This window comes from Protopterus annectens, chromosome 11.part0 (genome assembly GCF_019279795.1).
Source record: "Protopterus annectens isolate FY-2018-M chromosome 11.part0, PAN1.0, whole genome shotgun sequence".
Lineage (NCBI taxonomy): Eukaryota > Metazoa > Chordata > Ceratodontiformes > Protopteridae > Protopterus > Protopterus annectens.
Window position 1 is genome coordinate 984,539,517 of NC_056745.1, and position 22,429 is coordinate 984,561,945.

The following is a 22,429-nucleotide window of genomic DNA, read 5'->3' on the forward strand; positions in this document are numbered from 1 at the left end:
ACAAATAAAATATACTCATGTGAGGTTAGCTCAGTAGGCAAGGCAACCACCCCACAAGCAAAAGTGGAAGGTTTAGTTCTCATCTGGGACAGGCAACTGGGTTCCAGATAGCCAACCATCGCAACTAACCCACAAAAGCTAGTTTTTCCAATTATAAATTCAGACTTAACATTGAATGTTGCTCTTAAACTTAAAAACATTATCTCTGTTGAGTCCTAGTTTTAATAAACAAGCTATTTATACATTTTCATTTAAACCTGACTGGAGATCAGCATTCAAATAAAGTTGCCAATAAAGTTCATACTTTTCAAGGGTTAAAGTCCAAGGTCCCCCTCTTTCATTCACTGCAGTTTGTTCAAGTATCATGAATTTAAAACAGTGGGTAGGGTTTTGCTGGTCATGTTTAAACAGTGTACTTTTATTTTTCTGTTTTTTAATATCATAAATATGTTCATAGACTCTCTCCCTGAATCTTCTCTCTGTCTTTCCAATGTAAAAGCATGTACATGCTGCACAAAGTACACTGTACACTACCCGTTTTGTGTTGCAGTCGAACTGCCCTCTTTGTTCAGCATGTACATGCTTTTACATTGGTAAGACAGAGAGAAGACTCAGGGAGAGAAACCATACCAATGTTTTAAACCAGCACTGAATGGTTACTAAATCATTGATTTAATTTTGACCAATATATTCATTGTTGTCATCAGAGCCCAGATAACAACACTGTCTACATGTCTACTTGTTAACTGGAGTGTCACTTTAGAAAAAAAGAAAAGAAAGTGAAAATATATGAGAGACTAGTAAAGAAAGTCTTTGTGATAAAAACACACACAGCTTTAAGCAGTCTACATATAATGCTGTCTTAAACAGAGTGTCAGTTTTGCTGCTCAGAATATGCTCTACATTAAGATGAATCAATAGCACCATCTATCTGAAGCTACATTATTCACTTGTTTGAATACTACAAGATTCCATTAAATCATTAAGGTCGTCGTCAACTCAGCTTAAAGGTTTTGGCTACACAATGAAATGATCATGTGTGTTTTTATTTTACTTTTATTATGAAGTGAAGGCATGTATAAAAAGTTTATACTTACAAGGAATGTGTGGCTCCACTTACAACAAATACAGATTACAAAGTCAAGACAAAACATGTGTGTTGTTTACATAAATTCAGGTTACTTTTACACTAGAAAGATAAGGAAGAACCATTAGGAGAGAAAGATCTAATTTGGATGGCAATTGATTGAGTGTTCATGTAGCATTGTTAAGAGGGCATACTTTTCTCTGGGAATTTCAGAGGGGAATGCTATAATGAAACTTCACATCACCAGTAATGCAAAGTACATGTATGACTCTACAATTACTTACAGTCCCAGGGTCCATAAATCCTGGTGCAGTGAATGTGAGTCAGTGCGCCATATCTACTGTACAGTGGACACAGGAAGGCACTAAATGTGCCACTAAAGAATTTCAGTATCACATTTAAGAACTTTATGGTAAAATTCATGATCACAAGGATTGCACTCATTTGGAATAGTATGAGGTTCCTTGTTAATCTGCCGGATTATAACACTTCTGAAGTAGAGGAATTGTCAATTTTTTGAAACTGTATTGCACAGCTAAATAAATTTCTCAGACTCAAACATGTAGGAAAAGATATGACAGTTTTCATTGACAGGCATGACAGATATGTGGGAGGTAACCAGTTTTGGAGAGATGTAGGTGTAGAACTTACCAAATTTCTTTGATGTCTTGGTGAGATGAATCTCATCTTATCAAAATGGCATGGATCGATTTGCCAAAGCTCTTTAGTAACACAAACTCTTTATCTGGTAACCCAATAAAAGACAGAGTAACAAAGCAGTTCCACTAATCCTCCCAACAAAATCTCGGAGTTCTACATCTCCTCTGACAGGTACAACTTCATGTAACTGCCCGTTTTATCACTTGTTCTTGTCCTAAAGTAACACCCAGACTATCAAGGAAAGAACCTACACTAGCGATGGACAAATGCAGTATGTAACAACATTTTCCTCATAACCACTATTGAGACAGTAATTTTGTTAATGTTTAGGTGCTTAATATATCATTATATGGGTCATAGAAGGCCCATCAGCAGATTTTATACAATATCAAACTATTTTGGCTGGCATATCTGATAGTTAATGCTCAAACAGAAAATCAGTCAGTACTGTATTCTGGCATTTGTGTTTCCTTGATGGCCCAAATGTTCACAATCTTGTGTCTCATTTGAGTGTAGGGTGTGGAAGACATTACAGCATTTTAAAAATTCTGTATTTATATATTTTTGGCAGGATTTTCTTATGGTTAGAATGCATAAAGAAAAAAAATAAGTTATCACTGTTAAATAAAATTGCAGCATGTCCTTTACTGGGGAATAATAGCTTATACAAGATAGCACTTGCACTTTGCTTGAGTCAGGTATTAGTAATGTAAATGTGTGTGATATCACCACATTTTGAAATGATAATTAAGAGAGCTTATGGTTAGCAAAGACCTAACATTTAAATGTTTATAATACATATTTGCTCTAGTGTAGACTTTACTGGAATATATTATAATGCTAGTTTTGTTTGCAAGATAAACTTTTTATAGCCCAAATTGATAAAGTCTGGGTTAGCCCACTGACACAGAAGTTAGGGTGCCTGTTGACCTGAGTACAGAAAAGAGCTAGGACTAGGGTGGCTAGTAGTGATGGCTGGAGAGGAAATTATATAGCCAACTCTCCTATCCAAAGGTAGAGTTTGATAACATTTGTTACCAGTGTTACCTCTAGTAGATACCTAAAGCCTTGCAGGCCTTTTTATAAAGGAGCAATGATGACATTCAGCATATGCTGGACAGATGTGTGTACCAGGTTTATTATTGTCGTTACACAAACTACTCCCATGCTTAAGAAGCTGCCATTACATTGATGAATGCTACTTTGTCCATTACTTCCCCCTGGATCTTTTACTTCCTTAAGAGTTAAGAGGTGCACCTGGTGAAGGGTCATATCCAGGATTGTCTGGAAGGGAGCAATTGGAGGTAAATGGGATGAAAAGAGAATCACCTTGAGGCAAAGTAGGCTTTAGTGGGGAGAGGAGCATGGGGAAATCTACAAAAAAAAATATTTTTTTAATTCCTTCATTTACTGCAATGCACTTTATTTATAGAATGGAGAAGTTTAACCATTTCCAGTTATTAACAGGAAAATAACAGTAGAAGCTACTGATAAACATGCCTTGTTGTGTGCTGGAAAGGAAACAGCCAGTTTTGTACCCCTTTACTGCTGTGCATGTGGTGTATCTTTGGTATTTAAAACACTGCCTGTTTAAATACAGAAAATTGCCTCTGTTTGCATGAGTAACAATTAAGCTGGTTCCATCTGAGGATACATACTCTGGGTTTCCATTTCACCCACACTGCCCACAGCAGCACATAAAAGCGGTCACTCAAGCCTTGCCAGGAAGCAACACAGACACAGCATGGCAGGCATCTTCCCAATTCAAAGAGCTAAGTCTGACAGTCTGTCTTCAGCATCTAGTAAGAGCAAAGAGCAAAGCCATCTCGCCATCAGGAAGGTGATGTCGGAAGGACCTGTCAAGCCTGAAGGAGGTGAGGAGACAGACTTTGACCATGAGCTTCTGGCATGCCTTTTTAATCATAATATAGGCTTCAAAGCGTTGCATTCCAGGTATTTCAACTGTTGTAAATTTATATTGTTTTAACAGCTGGATATTTACAAGGCCTGCTAATGTTCCTAAATTTAGCAGCCTGTGTATTGAATGTCAGTAATGTGATATGACTGCAAGATCTCTTCTACTCCATTAACATTTAATGGAGTTGGCTTATAAAATGCTGTTACTGTTTCTACACAGCTCTATAGCATATCACTGAAACAGATACATATGACATTAAAAAACTGCTACAGAGTTAAAGCATTAATGTTTTGTTAATGTACTGCTCATGTTGGACACAAAATTCACCTTCCATTTTTTAACATTTCTCTTGACTGGAAAAGTGAGAAAATGTTTTCAACATTAAAAGAAACTAACACCGCATGAAGCAAAACAACAGCAGCAAGGAAATTGCATTCAGTAGATTTTATTTTCACTTGAGTGGCTTAAACATGGCATATTTAGTTTTCAATGAAACTCCATGCAACAAACATAATGAACATAAAAATCTATGCAGCATCCTCTGATATTTTTTAAAACAATCCCTTTATAAATTTTCCAAGAACTTCATGTTAGAGGCCACTATCACAGAATATGTGTAAGGTAAATTCCCCATATATTAACTGTAGATAATATTCTAAAACGCAGTTCTGAAGGATAAGCCAGTCACATTTGAAATTTAATATCAAGGCAACAAGCCCAATAAAGTACTGCATTTAGAAAATTTGAAAACATGACTATATAACATAATATAACAAGGAACAAATTACTGCAGGTTACTTGTGTTTCCATCCGTAAAATCCTTTTGTTTCCATCAAAAGAGCATTGCTGTCACTAAGCACATTAGTTCTGTAGATTTTCATACTGAGGTACATGTGGGTCTTCCTGCCTGGATTATTGTAACTTTCATAACTGGGACTTCTGGCTTCAGAACTTGATTACCTACAGCTCATGCAGAACTCTGCAGCCTGGCTGCTCACAGAGTTAGCTAGATGTCAACATATTACATCTGTTCTGTGTGGGTTGCAATCACTTCTCATTAGTTAGTGTATCACATCTAAAGTTCTGATCCTTGCATACTTACATGGTCCTGTATGTCTAGGTACCACCATCTTTCAGATTTTCTGACCTGATATTGTCTGTCTTCTTCCCTGTAGTCTTCTAGGGGCTGCTATTTGTTCCAGGCCTGTAGATGGAGTATTCATTGACTTAGGCTTCAGCTTCCGGGAGCCATGCTTCTGGAATTTACCATTTGTTTGCTTGATGGTGTCATAGATGCTGAGCAGGTTTTTAGTGAATTTTTGAACTTATCTCTAATTTCAGTTTTACATTTTTTAGCAACTGTTTTATTACATAAGCTTACTTGTTTACTTTTTAGACTTTATTGTCTCATGCTTTTAATATTTTATATTTGTATTCTGTTGTTTTCTTTAAAGTGCTTAAATTCAATCACTTTAATAAATGTGAAGATGAAGTTGTTACACACTGGGGTACATGCAGAGACACACACACACACACACACACACACACACACACACACACACACACACACACACACACACACACACACACACACTTGTGATGTGCTACTGTAATAATTTCTGATAAAACATGTACAGATTACTAACAATAAAAAAAGAAGATAAAATAGTAAGTTAAAGCTGAATTATGGAAAAGAATACAGGAAATGATCACCATAAAAGTGTGTATCTCTCAAAATGTCACACAATGGCTGGTAGCTGCCATCTGACCATGGCTGCTACCTCTCCTTTATCCCACCTAGAAACTAAATATTTCATTTTAAGTCCTTAAGTCTACCTCATTTACAAAATCCATGAACAGTTTTGTTGCTCTAGTGTAGGCTACTCTAGTTCCAGGCATCTGTTGTTATTATTCTCCAACCCTCCACACTTTCTCCACGATGGTGTATACTATGTTGGCTACACCTAGGGCCAAGGCTCTGAACGTGTGGAAATGCCACCAGGAGAAAGTGTCAGCAATTCCACTTCTGTGACCAGGTACATGGATGGCTGTAAATGCAATGTTATGCAACAAAGCAGCTTTCTCATATACTCATTCTGCTCTGCCATACCTAAAGGCCAATGCCACTACTACTGCTTGATTATCAGCATGAAATCAAATCCTGTTGTTTAGCAACTTTACTTCCCAGATAACAAGAGCTGCACAAATGGGCATGATTTCCAGAAATGTAATGTCTCTTCTAACTGCCTTCAATGTGCCAGCCAGGAATCAGCAAACCACTTAACAGCTTTGAACTCCCCTCCCCCATGCCCATTGGCCCTGACATGTATGTGTATAGTTCTAGGTCCTCATCAGATACCCAGTCATCTTGCGAAAATGCAACTCTATTTAATTTATCTGAAAATGACTGACACATATTCAAGTATGCCCTTGATTCTTGTGTTTGCCTAAGTAGGCTGTGTTTTCTTTTGACACCTTTGAGCAAGTGTGCCAGTTCTTTGTTGGAGGTACAGCCCAGATTCACATACCTCTCAACCTCTTAGAGCAAAAAATCTGGACAAAGCCTAAAATGATGGGGGGGGGGGGGACAAATAGGGATAGATTTTAAATATTGCTCTTACAAACTTAGAAAGCTGATAATAGGTTTTGCATTAGCATGAATTTTCCAATGGATGTGGAATCTTAAACTCAAATGTTTGTCATTATTTCATGACTCCAATCCTCAGCTATTTGCCAGAAAGGGACAGATATTAGGGGTAACACACTGAAAATATGAGGCAGAAATCTGGACAGTCTGTGAAAACCTGTACAGTTGAGAGGTATGGCCCAGAATGATAGACCAGCATGTGAAGTTGAGCACATCCACCAGTCCCCTCACTTCTCTCACCCTTGGCTTCATTTTAGACATCAACTCTTGTCTCTTATTCTATAGCTTGGCAAATTTATCAGCTGGTAAGAAGACCATTTGATTCCTGGTGTTGATGTCTAGCTCAAGGAAGGTTATGACCTGGGATGGGCTTCCTCTTCCTCCTTCTTTCCTGGCAGGTGTATTCCCAGGCCACGACACAGCTCCTTGAATTTCTGTACCCCGATTTCATGATCTCCCTTGATGAGCCCATAATCTAAAAAGTCTAAATAGTGGACTGCAGTGCACTCACTGTTCTGCTGTCATATGCAATATGCAGCTGTGCTGAATTTCTCAAAAGTGGAGCAGGCTGCCATGCAGCCCACTGGTATGACCTTGACAAAGTAAAAGTTATCATTAAGCTTCATACCTAATAGGTTGTAGTCTGACCTGGCAACAAGCGGAAAAAAAGATTCAGTGTCTGACTTTGACATCGAAGTAAACCAATTTATTTTGTGTATTGAAATAGCATCATCTACTGACATACACTGGACTTTAACAACTTTTTTGTCAACTGACTGGTTAAAAGATTCCCCTTCGAGGAACAGCAGGATGTGAACCAAGCAAAACTTGCCTGACCTCTTTTTGGGAACCAGGCCAAGTGGAGCGATTATGTACAATAAAAATAATGAGGTTCTGAATGGGCTGTACTGTTACCCCAAACTGACCTCTTTGTTTAAAATCTGTTGCACCAGTTGTTATTTACTCTTTACTCTTTATTGATGTAAGTTTATATCAAGGCTTGTTATCAGGCTTCAAGTGTGGTTTTAACCTAAAGACTCACTCAAAACCTGCAATGAGGTCTCTGGCTGCTACTCTGTCTTGGTAGTAGGCCTGTATCTTGTCCAGTACCTTCATTCTGACTGGAAAGTGGCTCCGCTTGTCTGCTTTGCCCATTGGACCCATTCATCCAGCTTCTCATCTTCCTTGTAATGCCTCTGGCTCGTCATCTACTTTTCCCATGCTGTAGGGTTGCTGGCTCCCCTCTTGCCCCCATGGGTATGAGAAACATCTTGTCATACTCCACAGTGAATGCTCAAGTGGCTTCACCATACCACTTATACTGGTTTAAAAAATATCAGGCAGCCCAGTGGCATGTTCCTTTATCAAATGCCCAGAAGGCACTGCCTGAATGCTTCTATTTTGTGGGATGTCTATGTAGCCAACAGCTTGTCCATGTTGTCTAAACAGGTGCACACTCATTTCATTTCCCATTACAATCTGTTATCCAGCACCTTTATAGATTTTAGAACTCTTTATCATACCACAGCCATGCATTCTCCCCATTTCTCTCTGCATCCCTGAGTGTTATGAAATATGTAATCATCACCAACCCCAACTGAGGCTCCCTCAGTAACATGACTGCTATTAAATACATGAAGCCAGTTACCCAATGATCCCAGTTCTTCAATTTTCCTCTTGTGAGTTTACTTTTCCCGACTGTAATTATGGCTGCTGTCAATTCCTCTTTACTCTGTGTATCAGCATCTATGATTCACTGGTCACCTACTGCATCTATGAGATTAAAAACCTCTACTTGTTCACCCCTCTATTTTTTTTTATTTACAGACCTTGGTACATGTACAGTCAAGTAGTCATATTATTTGGACACTACTTGGGTTGCCACACTTCCAGGGGTCCCCTAATCAAAGCTTTTCTTTCCCTCTTCCATCAGCTGCACTTATCTCCTCTGAAGTCTACAATGGGAAATGACATTGTCATTCCTCTGACACTCCTGGCTGACTGTGGCCAGGCTCTATATCATCCTGCTCATGCCTAAATCTGCATGTCACAGTCCACAAAATCTCTTGTAGTGCTGACCAGCCTTCCCCGATCAAGTTAGTTAAAATGTCCCTGAACTGTTCTCTTCAGTCAGTCCCTTGACTTTCTGTGGGTTCTTGTGCCACCATGTTCAATCCCCTTGAATTAGTACCTTTGTTTTTCTCCACCAATGGTAGCTGCGGAATATGTTCCTCCGGCAACCTCTGCTCTGTGTCACTTTCACAGCAGAATGATATCGTCACCTTGTCTGAGAAACCGTTCAAATCTCACAAGTGGTTGTCTCCTTTCAACTTCTCTTCTTTGTCATTTGTGTGCTACTGCCTTCTCCTGGGTTACCCTCTTCCCTAGTCATGTTTTCCAAGAGGGAATTCACCTGTCACATCAGTGTGATTGACCTTTCTCGGTACTCCTGCACTCTCTTCACCCAACCGCTCCTATATTTTGTATTTTAATATTACCTGTATTCTGCCTGGTCTTGTCTGACTCCCCACTAGTTAGGACTTACTGCCAAATTATCTGACACTGCTGTACTTAACTCTGATATGAAAAAAGATTTTGGGGAGCTTAAATAGACTTCAGGAAACAGAATCCATGGCTTGCTTCACTAATATCCTTAAACAGTAAACTAGCCAAGCATCTACCCTGACTATTTCAATGTAAAGTACATCTACCTTTACTCTTAATTTGTCCTGTCCCCTCCCCCTGGCTTACTTTCACCTTTGGGTTAGGTTCCTGTTTTGTATAAGCTGGCTCTAGGCATGGTACACCAAGGAATTCTGTTGAACCTGGTAACCTCACCCAAGTAGCCTCACACACCAATTTCATGCCCTTAGCAAGTAATGCTTAGCTTACCTTGCATTCATTACCCTTTCTGTTAGCCCAGAAAAAAATGTCCACTCCCCAAGCAAATCTTTTGACAACTTTCTTCCCCATTGATTCCAGTCATGCCAACAGTGCTGCTTGCAACTTTATTCATTCAGTACTAACCAGGTCACCTGCCAATCAAACTCCTGCAATGTAGCCATAAAATGCCATACATTGTGGCATATAGTGTGCAGAAATTTTTTTAGGTTCTATAGAAACAGCAGTCTGCATTGGACTAAAAAGAATAATAACCTTGTGTGATGCCCACCACTGGCCCAGTAATCAAGGAGCTTCAATCCTCACCACTAGCACAAGTGGGGGATGTACATTGGGAGGATGACAGGTACACACACAGTATTTCTAGATGCAGCTCTCTGCATCAAGTGCAATTTCCCTTAAGAGCACACAGAGACCACAGTCAGTCTGAGGCTGGTTTGTCCCTCTTTCTCCACATTCCCAATACGATTCCCCACAGGTACAGCTATAGAGTTGAGATCTCAGCTGAGTGGCCAAGACAAAACCTCTAGCACCCTCTCTGCCCTACCAGTGCTTCATGTCCATGCCCAAGTAGCTCACACACACACACACACACACACACACACACACACACACACACACACACACACACACACACACACACACACACACACACACACACACACACACACACACACACACACACACATACACACTTAGGGTTGCCAACTTTCCATGTCAAAAATTCTGGACATCTACATGAAAGCAAAATGCGTGCAATTTTGATACACCCACCCAGCCCCCACACAGCCATTCCAGTGTCCCATTACTTGGCTATTTCTCCATTTCTCCCCAGTTGCCATAAACACTGTTCAAAACTCTCAGTGTACACTGTCTTCTGCTTTACTTCTACAATGATTACAAATATTTGAATTTAATTTAAAATTTGTATTTCAAATTTTATAGCACAAATACAGATAGACATTTGCTAAACAAAGCAATACAGTCTCACAATGAAAACAGACTTCGCATTAAAACCTCTCTGCCTTTGAAATGCACATTCATTGAAACAGCATTGAAACCCACATTCAAAGAAAATGCATATGGCCAGTGGCGGGTTAAGTTCACCTTTAGGCTGTTTTCAAATCATAGGCCTCTTGCACACATTTTTAGCACTATGCAAAAGTTCTTTGATTCACCTTCCTGATTGTATTATCTAATAAATTGTATCCCTTGTATAATACAGCACCACTTGTTAAAGCACATTTTAAATTTATAGTTTTGAACAGTTTTCCAGTAAGCAATGAAACAAAACATATGAACCAATAATGATAAAACTGCCCCAATTCAGAACATTTTAACCATAAAAGGCCACTCAAACTTCTGTAACTACAATCTACTAATATCAGTCAATATGCACAATCTCTGCAGAAGTAAAAGTCATCTGAATAATTCCACATTAAAGAGCTCTGTAAGTAATGAAAATGTTGCTGCTAGCAAACAACTTGATATTTCAGTGTTTCATGAAGTAAGACTATGCTAAACCTTGAAGGATGTGATTTTTGTTTTGCTGTGCATTTATTGCATTAAGTGGTATATGCATAAACCCCATTTTCTAGGACTTAGTTTCTTGTAGTTTTTCTATGTAATACAGTACTCTAAGAAAGTCTGAAATCATTATTAATGTGTTCATATTTTGTTTGCTGCTATGTTCCTGAGATTTCACAGTAAAATGACTGTAACTATTCCACTGAGGAGGATCACTTGTGTGTGTGGTATTGGGGATACCAGAAGCTTTTGGTTTGTGTTTCAGTCATAGGTCTCGGCCACTTACTTCCAGAATCAGGGACAAATCCTGAAATAATCAGGGACCCATAAAAATGTTAGTACTATTAACCTGAGAAGCAAACAGAATCAGAGAATGTGGATTAATAAGAATTTTCTGAAGTAAAACAAAAGTTTATAACTCCAATTATTGTCATTATTTATTAAATATAAGCCATCACCTTTTCTCCCACAATCATCAGTTTTCAAGAGGGATTGAGCACAATTTTGAGCCAAAAAAGGTGCAGGTAGATGGTATAGTATCAGTATCAGTTGTAAATAAACTATTTTATAAAGTAAAAACAGAATGTGTGTGTGTGTATGTGTGTGTGTATGTGTGTGTGAGTGTGTGAGTGTGTATATATATGTGTAATACGGGTGTTGTAAAACAAATGCTATATAATAAAGCTCTGCCCCCCAGATAACTAGAATTCACTTAGCAATCACTCCAAAAAATAGGAATGCAATATAAAAGTAATTACACTTGGTAGGGGTGTGAGTTATTGTTTGGACCTCCTAGTCTGAGCAATGCACTTATAATCCAATGTGGGTATTCATGAATAAATCCATCAGTCCATTCCTACCAAGTTTTATTGTTTAATTAGAGTAAAAAGAAAATGCAGTTGTATTAACAGATAATACCTCTCAACCTCAATGCAAGAGATCTGGACAGAGCCAAAAATATTGGGGGGGGGGGGGGTGGCAAATACCTAAAATAGGAACAGCTTTTAAATAGTCCTCATAAAAACTTAACAAAGTTGCAAGAATTGCAGATTTTGCATTAACATGCATTTTATGAAGGATATGAAGCCATTAAGGCTGAATGAAACTCAGATGTCTGTCATTATTTAGTAACTTCACTCCACAGTAATTTGCTACAAAACCATAAATTTTACAAGGAATGAACCAAAAATATAATGCAAAAATCTGGACATTTATAGTTGAGAAGTAAACAGATTACTTGTAAAAGTTTCAAAAAGACAAGGTTTGAACAAAACTGTAATTTCAAATTGGTTGTGACTCTGAATTAATCCAGAGGAGGAGGAGGATGTGAACTGGTCTGACAGTGATAGGCTTAGAACAGAGTAAGCTCTTTTATGTTTCTGTAAGAGGACAGGTGAACACAATTTTTTTCACTGCATCAACTGTGTAGTTTGCTTGATGAGATAAAGAAAGAGAAATGGTGGTTTATTGATATGCATTTTCCTCAGCCTTATTATTCAGTATCCATAAGAATGTAGCTGACTGTAAGAGATTTAATTAAAGCACTTTGCTGCTTGAATGATTGATAATGATAACATTGAATTCATTCCTAACACGTTTTGGAGTTCCCTGTATGCTTGCTTCAAGGAAATTATAGCACTTGGGCCAACAGAAAAAAATTCAGAATTCAATTAACCCTCAATATTTCTCAGGCTAATCTATCTGCTCAGCTTATCTTTAAAAGTCAGCAGTAACACTTTTGTGTCAGATGCGGTTGTCTAAAAGTAATCTAGTTTCACCATCATAGTACATATTAAAGATAGGTGCAGTGGTGAGGGGATTTCACCATCACGTGTCAAGCTGCACCATTTCAAGCTGTTGCTGCTGGTCACACATACCTCACTTGTCCAGTCGTTTGTGATGACCTGCAGCCACTGCTCATTCCAAACATCTTCTTCTGTAATTCAAATTCCATTCTACTTGCATCGCATGGAACACAAAGACGTAAACAAATCTCAGCTTCTGTGTCTCTGCGATGGATGCAAATGGCATTCTTAAAGAAGAACACCCTTAAAAAAAAAAAAAAAGTTTTTTTTTATTTTATTAAAATAAAATATTTTATTTTTCCAGACAATACAGTGCAGCCTCCATTGTCTGGACAGTATCCCTTAATTCTGGACAGTCCGGAAGAATTCTGGATGGTTGGCAACCCTAACACACACACACACACACACACACACACACACACACACACACACACACACACACACACACACACACACCTGGGGAAGGCTGGCAATGGTTTACTAGCTATGACCCCTTCTGCCCAGACTATAATGTAGTTATTATTGCCACCAGCCAACTCATTATCAACTACTTCAATGCCCCTAACAAAGGGTGTCCAATCTTACTGTGTAATGTTACTATCAATACAAATGGTACTTTGACCAAGAACAAGGCTATTAGGAGCGGCCTGCATAGCTTCACCAAATAAATATGCAAGTACTCTTAGAACATAAACATGTCTCTACACAGATCAGCCACAGTGAAAAGTTTAAATATATTTAATAATAATTAATGAAAGAACAAGAAAATACTCAGTACATACTTACAGTTACATCAGAATTCAAAATCACGGGAAATATTTAAAACAACATTGCAGGACAGTCTCAAATAAATAAAGAAAACAGTTAAGCTAAGCTAAGCTTTTCTATATTCCTGAATCTATCTAAGAGAATTGTTGCACCCTAATCACTTACTTCCAAGCAAGCAAGGCAGATGTGGTGAGTGGATCTTCTTGTCAGGTCAATGACAAAATACAGAATATTGTTTTTCTCAGTAAGTTCTTAAATTACTATCTCATATATCACTGCTGGGATAGCTTGCAGGATGACATCACTTCTTGTCATCTGACTCTATCCCAGGTGAAAAACAACAATTGCTGCAGCTGTTAGCATTTAGCATCTACCTGTGAAAATACATAAACAAAGGCTTTTGCTCAGATCTATGCAGCTGTTGGAAGTCATAAAACAATAACACTCTTCCACATCTCAAGCCTAGTAATTATTTTTCTTTCAAGACAACACAGAGAGCTCCCTAGTATAGGTATCCAGTTTCTTTCTGTCATAAAGTAATTTAATTTCAGCTATTTTTCTGAAGTTAACTTCTTGTGTTCCAGTTTCCATTATTAAAATATATACATCTAAACAGTTACAATAGTGCAGGTACATTTCTCTTCTAATCCAGTAGGGTACACTGTGGTGACATTTTAAGCTCAGTACTTTACAAAATATCTCTTCAGCACATGTCTGTATAAACCATCTTATATGATATACAGTTCTAATAAATTTGTAACACAAGCATATGAATCATGTTGATATTCAGAAATGACATATAATTATTTGCGAAATTCCAGATAGCTGGGCTGGCAGTATCTCCTTTTGTGACACCTTGCTACAATGACTCCTACAATAAATGTCTGTTCCTAAATGTTCACTAACAACTATTACTAAATACTTGCTAATGAGGCACAGCTAATTTCTAATTTTACAAAGCATGCAAAATAGCTCATCTCATCCTTAAGACTTGCTGCCTTTATGTGGTTCGTCTGATACTCATGGGTTTACTGCTTGACAGACTTGTGTACAATGAAGATCAGCTAGATATGCTCCAACTCTCTGAGTGATTACAACGCATTTATATATATCATCCACATCATATTCAACCATACCAGCATTCCCACTTCTTCATGCACCTCTGCAATCCACAGACTTTCTCCATTACCAACAAACACCTGCAGCTAATCTCGTGGCCTAGGCATAACCTTACATAAACACAACAGAGTGTGTGCAAATCAACACACATTATAAGTTATGCACAAAACCTAAACCATAAGCAGCTCTCCCTAGTTATGGTCTGCCTCACATCATCGACATACCAGCCTTCTGCATTACATTACAAACAATAAGCAGACCCAACTGTCCTGAGGCTAAGCTATGGCAGGCTGCCATCTTGCTACACCTTTACCCACCATGTAGCAAACTACATGTCCCTGATCAGTCTAAGGCAAACCACCATAGCCAGTGTAATGTATCAAGCATTGTATAAGTAAGAGACCTCAACATCAGTCACATAAACCAAGCAGAAGAAACCCACAGTGTAAAAAACAAAGTGATTAATTTCCAGTTATAAAAAGTAAGTCACACTAGCTACATGCGGAAGAGTCACAATGCCCTTATACATCTATCACAAATTTTAAACAGTTAGCCACTTTATCAACAGCACTACAAAAATTAATATATAAATGTAAAAATTGAGTCAGTTAATGAAAATATCTCAGAAATTTTTAAAACGTTCTAAAATCTTAGGAAATTACAGTCATATTAGGGTAGATGTGTGAATCCTGAGTGACAATTATTTTAACTGTTTTTAAAACTAAAATATTCTTTACTTCTCTAGAGACTTTAAAGTAAAATATTTTAAGACTAAACTATATATAATCTAACAGCCAGATTTTGTATCAGGCTAAAATTTATAACTTCAACTTATGGAGATTTAACATATTACCATATTTGTCACAGCTCTACTCACTGCAATAATTTGTGTTAGAAATATAAGCCACACTGTTTCACCAAAAGAAGTCTTTAAAAGCCACATGTTCAGTGTGGTGAACATGCCATCCATGGCAGTCAAATGTTAACCATTGATGATTGAGGCTTCACTGGCCCTCCCCTTCAGTGTTTCCCTTCTTCTCTTTTGCAGTTCATTTATGTAGTACTTTCTACCTTTTTATTTTATTTATTTATGTGAATATGCCATTCCCCCACTACCATACTTACCTGACAAAGCTGTACTCCACATGTCATTTACAGACAGATCTGGACTGCTAGTTTACTTGCAGCTGTCCTGCCAGTTTTAGGCAGTTCTACTCAGACAGGTCCTTCTGTGCTTTGCCTTCGTACCATCCCCTGTCCTTCTGGTTGTACTTCTGGGTTGTAGGCTGTTGCGGACAGACATCCTGTTTGCACAAGTGAGAAAAGTTTCCTTCTTGCATCTTACTAAAAGTAAATATATAAATCTAGCTACACTACATTAAAGTTATCCAGTGGAGAGAAACCCAAGCTTGAAATACTGACTCCTGTTTTCTACTGAAGCTAGAATATTTGGAAGTGTTATTGCCTGAATGTCAGTTGTTGAATTATTTTTATATATTTTATTTTTAATATGTTGACCCAGGAAGAGCCCTAATATCAGTAGATCAATTTCAGTCTCAGCCTGGAGAAGAGTATAGCAGTAATACAGGCTACCTTGGACAGTACCAGAGCTCTCATCTGTCCCTAGTTTGGAGGAACAGCACTACTTTTAGGCCTGATTTACCCTTGCACATGAGCCTGGTTTTGCAGGTATGCCCTTATTTTCAGGATTGATTTACCCCTTTGCACAATTTTTTGAATCCCACTCATCCCACATGCATTTTGATGGTGTCTAGTACACAGAAAACCATACAACATGACCAACATACTAGTGGCACCAATAATTTAAAGAAAGAAGACACACATTACAGCTTCCTTTTTCAGAAGCAAAAATAAATGACTGTGTGTGTAGAATTTTGCAATACAGTTCATTTAATTCTACAGATTTTACAGTGTCCCTGAAAATTTGCCTATATTTTTTCATCATTTTTGTCACCCTCAGATTTTAAATGTGTCTGAGTAGTAGCCCACATTACTACTAGAAGATAGAAGAGTTCTGTACTATTTGGTATTCAAATGTTATGCTAATTAGATGTCCAGATTTTGGCTGGATGTATTTATTTTTCAATGTTCTTTGTACCTGTTTTCAATTTCTGAATATTGAGTGGTATGGACAGTGCAATAGGTAAAAGACATTAATTTTAAAACATCTAAGGACTGATCAAAACATAAATTTTCCTACAGATTACTCTGTATTCAGACTACCGATATGTACATATGTATAACAGAGGAAGAGGAGGAGAAAGGTGAATAATGAATAAAAAAATAAATAAATGGGAAAAGTAATGAAGGAGGGAAAAGAAAGTGGTTAAAGAAATGTAGTAAATCTACAGGCAGATGAGATTTATGTGATAAGGTCTGTTGCTGATAAGAGGTGTTATGTTCTATATCCTGTTTACATTTTGCACTTACATTTTGCTTGGGTGAACAAGTGGGATTTCAGTTCAGTTTTGAACGTTGGATAAGAAGTGATTTCTGTAAGATGAGGTGGAAGTGATTCTCAAAGTTATGGGCTTAGAGTAGAGAAGCTATGCCCAGTACATAGAAGTTTGGAAGATATGCAGAGAGTGTGGGGAAATGCTTCCCTCCATCATTAGCACAGCCTGCATTAAGTTGCATTGGATCTCATACTATGTTTAGTAGTCAGAATTTGAACATTTCTCTACAGACGTGTAGCTTTTGTCTAACAATGACCAACCAAGTCCATTGGGAATATGGTTTTTAATGAGCTACTTCAATGCTAAAAAAGAATGCACATCTACAAACAATATGCAATTATTACTGTAGGATGTGCACTACATGTGTTTCTCTCTGATCCTCACTAAAAGTCTGTAGTACTCCCATGAGCTTGCTGAAACACAACATCAGGGTTTATGGTAAGATATGGGGAGAGAAAAATTCCACACTGTGATCACTGTTATAATTTCCTTTGGCACCGGTTCGTTTTATCCTAGGTATATAGTCAAATCTTTTGGGGGTGGTGTGTGTATGAGGTGTTAAGTAAGCCATTCAGTAAATGCATTTTTATACCTGCAGCTTTTAACTGATGAGTGGAATATCATGCAATCTTGTTTAAACCGGTTACCTATAACAACTATGCAGTTCATGATGGAAAAGGGTACCATGACTAGCCCATGTACCTATTTAATAAATCTAAAATACATAAATAAATAAAATAATTGTCTACTTGTTACAAGTATAAAATATGCAAGATATCCAGTCAGCTGAACTTGATTAATCCACGTTGCTGATACTTGATTTGAGAGTCAGAAAGGCATCAACTTTTATTAGTGGTGCAGCAGTAGCGTTGTTGCCTCACAGCAAGAGGTTCTCCCATTCGATTCTCGGCTGGAGTGCAGGGAGTGCCTTCTGTGTGGAGTCTGCATGTCCTCCCCACGGTTGGGTGGGCGTTCGAAACACATGCGTAAATGGACATGCCTTTGTTGAAGGTTGACCATCGAGCTGGCACCTCGGCGTTCGTGAAAATCTACTGCCAATTATTAGCGGACCGGAGTTCCGCTGTGGCGACCCCTAACTGGGAAAAGCCAAAAGACAACAACAAGTAGCCTTTCATGATGCTATGATTTCCAATTTTTGTCAGCCATCTTGCACCTCTATTCATAACCATAACAACAACAAATGTTAATACACTGTATTTCCTAGAAATGAAATAAATGGGAGTTTAATAGTTAAGTTGAAAGTACCTTCTTTCTTCTGCATTTATTTCTGCAGTTTTTAAAGTTTTGTTTACTTTATTTTGTTTTCTTTTCTGAAAATGAAGTATTGTGTTTGTACAGTCACCTAACTGAAATTTTTAATAGATATGTTGCTTTCCAATGGTAAATGTACTCATTTCCCTCCATTAACTGTTTCTGCCATTTTTAGTAGCATTTAAACACATTTTGATCATGTATTTCATTTTCCTTGCAGGTAATTGAAGTGTTGTGTTGTACAGTCACCTAATTAAATTCATTAATTATTGTAGAGTTCCCCAATGCTTAACCTCCTGTGTTCCCTCCTAATATCTATAACCTAATCATTCATACAGCAAAGTTTTAGCCAGATGTGTGGGCACTCTCAGATGCAGTGGCAACTATTCAATGAGAGAAGATAAGCATCTGTCATTTCTGGAAAGCTGGCATCACCGACTGTGAAAAAAAAGCAGTTTAAAATATATTTATTCATTGGTTTGTTTAAATTTGTAGCTCAGCTATATTGCACTGAGCTGGGCTGTATACAGCATCGCCTCACACAAACCTGCACTCAATAAATGCAGGCACATTGATTAAAGTTTTACTCCTAGCAAGCTTATCCAGAGCTGAACCCATTAACATACTGTGCTAAAAGTGATACCCCTTTATTTACTACCAAGTTAAGTTACTGTAAGCTGTTTCTGTTCTAGTAGAGCATCTCCACTAGTTAACTATTATGCTACAAATGTACAGATAAGTCTTAAAATACTGTTCCTATAAATGCTGTTTCCCAAATGTATACATTCTACTACCATCCAGATTAATCGTACCCCCCCCCGACAAATTCCTGTGCTGTTGGAGAAAATTGAAGGTCAGCCAGGGTGTCTTCCTTGAGTTGCCAGATTCATAACTCTTGGTATTCTTATGTAGTGTAGCAATTGTCTGATGCTTACAGGCAATCAGTTGCTTCTTACCCCATCACAAACTAAATTTAAGAGATTCAAATATTTAACTAAGATGGAGGTAATGCTCTCTCAGAAAAAGCGCAAACTGTGTGCATCACACAGTCACAGCACTCCCACAAAATTGCATGGAAATTTACCACATCTTGAGGCTGTAAAAATGTCAATGACTAAGCTTCCACAGTCAAACAAGACCAGGTCTCAGTGGAAATTAAGTAGCACAACACATACTGCTATAACCGCAATTGAGCATCACCAGGAAAAAAAATCACCTCAAATCAAGTATGCTTAAACCCTCCACTAACAATAATGTACTAGTTATTAGTGATTGCATATTAAGACATACAGAGTGTACCCTCACAAGACAGAAACAGAGTGACAGGAAGTTGCCTTTCCAATGCCAATATCTGTAATTTCTCAAGGGCCCTCAAGATCCTTATGCTGAATAAGTATGATGGTTCATGTTGGTATAAATCACATGGTGTGCAAAACCCTAAGGGAAATGCAGAGAGACATTTCCAAGCTTTCCATGCATGTCACAAATGCAGTTAAGACTCTGGTATTGAGCAGAATTCTACCTTTGCCAAAGATGATGCCAGGGTAAAAGGAAGTTATTGATTTCAACAATTGCTATAGTAAGTGGTATCATTCAAGGAGCTTGTAGTATGTGTTAGCATGGGACGAATGGCTGCACAGCCCCACTTGCCTTGCCTAAGATGGCTTGTACCTTGCACTCCAAGGCTTCTACATACCGGGTGAAGCCTTTGCTGCTTCCATTGTGCCTTTTTTGGGTGGACTCCAGCTAATGCATCTTTCAACCTAAAAACATAACAAACAAAGCACCAGGCAATATCAGTGTGGTACTGCTCAGTGTTAGGACTCATTTTCTGACTTTGAAGCCCTCCTACATCTGGATCACATTGGTGTTTATTATTAAAAGCACCGCCTCTATATCAGAGTTTTGTTCCTACCATGCCTACAGACACAATGGAACTGTGGTGAAGTAGCCATAGTTGTTAAAGACCACACTATCGCAAGACAGATTCTCAGAGACATACAGTACAAACCAAACTTATAGCTTAATAAGACCAGCTATCATATCATAGCATTTAACAGGATCACTTTGATGATCCTTGAAAAACCATGGCCATTTCTTAATACATCGAATGCACTTCATATACACAAAACCTTCATCATCCTGGAAGACATTAAGTACCCATTGATAAACTGGGTGATGTGTATCACTAAAGTAGACTATGCCCAAAAATTCCTCAATTTCATAAACAAGAAATCCTTGGACCGTATAATCAAAGAACCCACTGGAGGTCAAAATGTTCTTTACTTGTCCTTACAAATCATCATTATCATCATCAACCACCATCTTTTTCCCATTTTCTACATGAAGTCAGTGTGTCATTTCAACTGTTACCATCTATCTCGATTCACTGCCACTCTCCTACCTTCTGACTGTTGCAGGTCTTTTCTTACACAATCTGTATATCTTTTAGCTGGATGCCCATGTTTCCTTTTGCCTTCTTCTTATCCATTGCAAATCTTCTTCACCAGAATGTCTCCTGCTTTTCTGAACTTGTGTCCAAAGCACAGTAATTTGTTCTTTTTGACCTTGAGTGCAATTGGAGCTACATGAGGTTCTGCTCTAATGTTCTCATTTCTCCATATGTCCCACAGTGTGCATCCTACAACCAGTCTCAGGTACTTCATCTCCATTACTTGTAGATTCCTCAGCTGCTCAGACTTCGCTACCCAGGTTTCTGTACCATCCAGTAGAGATCGCATCACTGCTTTGTACACCTTACTTTTCAGCTTTTTTGGCATTCTTTTGTCGTACATTATCCCTGACACTCTCTGCCAGTTGGCTGCAGCCCATCTGATTCTAGCTTTGACCTCCTCATTCAGACTTCTCTCTTCAACCACCCCTCCCAGGTACTTGAAGCTGTTAATCATTTTCACTATTTCCCTATCTCAATTCCCAGCTTCTTCTTATTTTTCCAGTTTGCTGCCATTACAACTGTCTTATCTGTACTCAGTTTCATCTCTTGTGCCTTCAGTTTTACATTCTATTCCCCTGTCATTTGCTGAAGTCCTTGTGCAGAGTCTGCTTGTAATACCACATCATCTGCATACAGCAACTTTGCTGAATTGTCCCCTCCTACCTGTTTGTTAATGTGGTCCATCACTACTATGGCTCAGAAATGAACTCTGATGAACACCCATTCCTACTGGGAACCCCACTGTGAGTCCAAACACTGCTTATAATTGTATCATCTAGTCTTTGTACATGGCTTGCACTAATTCTACCATTGTTGCTAGGACTTCAGACCATCACCAGACTGCACAAACCAGCTTTCTTTGGACCTTAGCACATGTTTTCTCCATGTGTAGGAATGCCCATTTGGACTAATTTCTCATTTGTAACATTGTCAAATATATGTACAAATATACATTCCAAAGACATGCATCTGGAGCACTTCTCCCCAGGCCTCCACTGAAAACTGGCTCTGTGGAACCTAGTCAGACTTTCCCGGTCAACAAATGCTAAATAAATAAATAAATAAATAGATAAATAAATAAATATGTCTCACTGCAAACATCAGATTGGCTGTACTATATCCTGATCTGAATCTGAACTGTTTGTTTCTACCTTACATTCTACTACTCTGTGTATTTATCAGTCACCCTGTCCAGAATATTCATGCAGTGTGACAGGAGTGTGATACTTTTATATTGTCCACAGCTGTAAATGTCTCCTTTGTTCTTGGAGACTGACACTAGTTTGCTGATTCTCCAGTCATATGGGAATCACCTTTCTCTCCATACTGCTATGAGTATGAGACACTTCTCCCATGATTCACACAATATCTTGATCATATCTGTTATGACCTCATCTGAGCCTACTGCTTTCCCTGACTTCATTTCCCTTAGTACTGTTTTTACTTTTTCTAAAGTAGGTTCCTCCTCTTCTCTCATAATAGGCTGTGTCTAGTGCAGTACAACCTCTGTGAGTATTCTTGCAGGACTCCCTTATGTAGGGTATCTAAGGATTGTCTTCTTTATCTTTCTATATTTGCCTTGCAATCTTTCCAGAAATTACTAGAGTGCCTCTGATGCCTTTTCTTCACTATTGCAACTAGTCTCTCTTGGCCTCTTTGTTCGCCAGCCAGTTTCCCTTCTTAACCTAGTCTGGCTTTTCTGTTTCCCAGTTTTTCCTATAGTCCTTCTTCCTTTTGACGATGTCCTGGTATTTTGCATCCCACCACCAACTTCTTCTTATGTACCTTATTTC

At 38.3% G+C, this 22,429-nt stretch overlaps 1 protein-coding gene across 2 annotated transcripts in view; it reads left to right on the forward strand.

Moving 5' to 3' along the window:
- Positions 1–22,429, forward strand: part of PCLO (piccolo presynaptic cytomatrix protein) — a 2,606,742-nt gene that overhangs the window by 2,268,483 nt on the left and 315,830 nt on the right. Inside the window, exon 19 of one of the 2 annotated variants that reach the window (XM_044088355.1) lies at positions 3,439–3,621. The exons of the other annotated variant lie outside the window; for it this stretch is intronic. Coding sequence (XP_043944290.1) covers positions 3,439–3,621 — 183 coding nt within the window. The remainder of the gene's footprint in view (positions 1–3,438; positions 3,622–22,429) is intronic. 2 annotated transcript variants of the gene reach the window in all.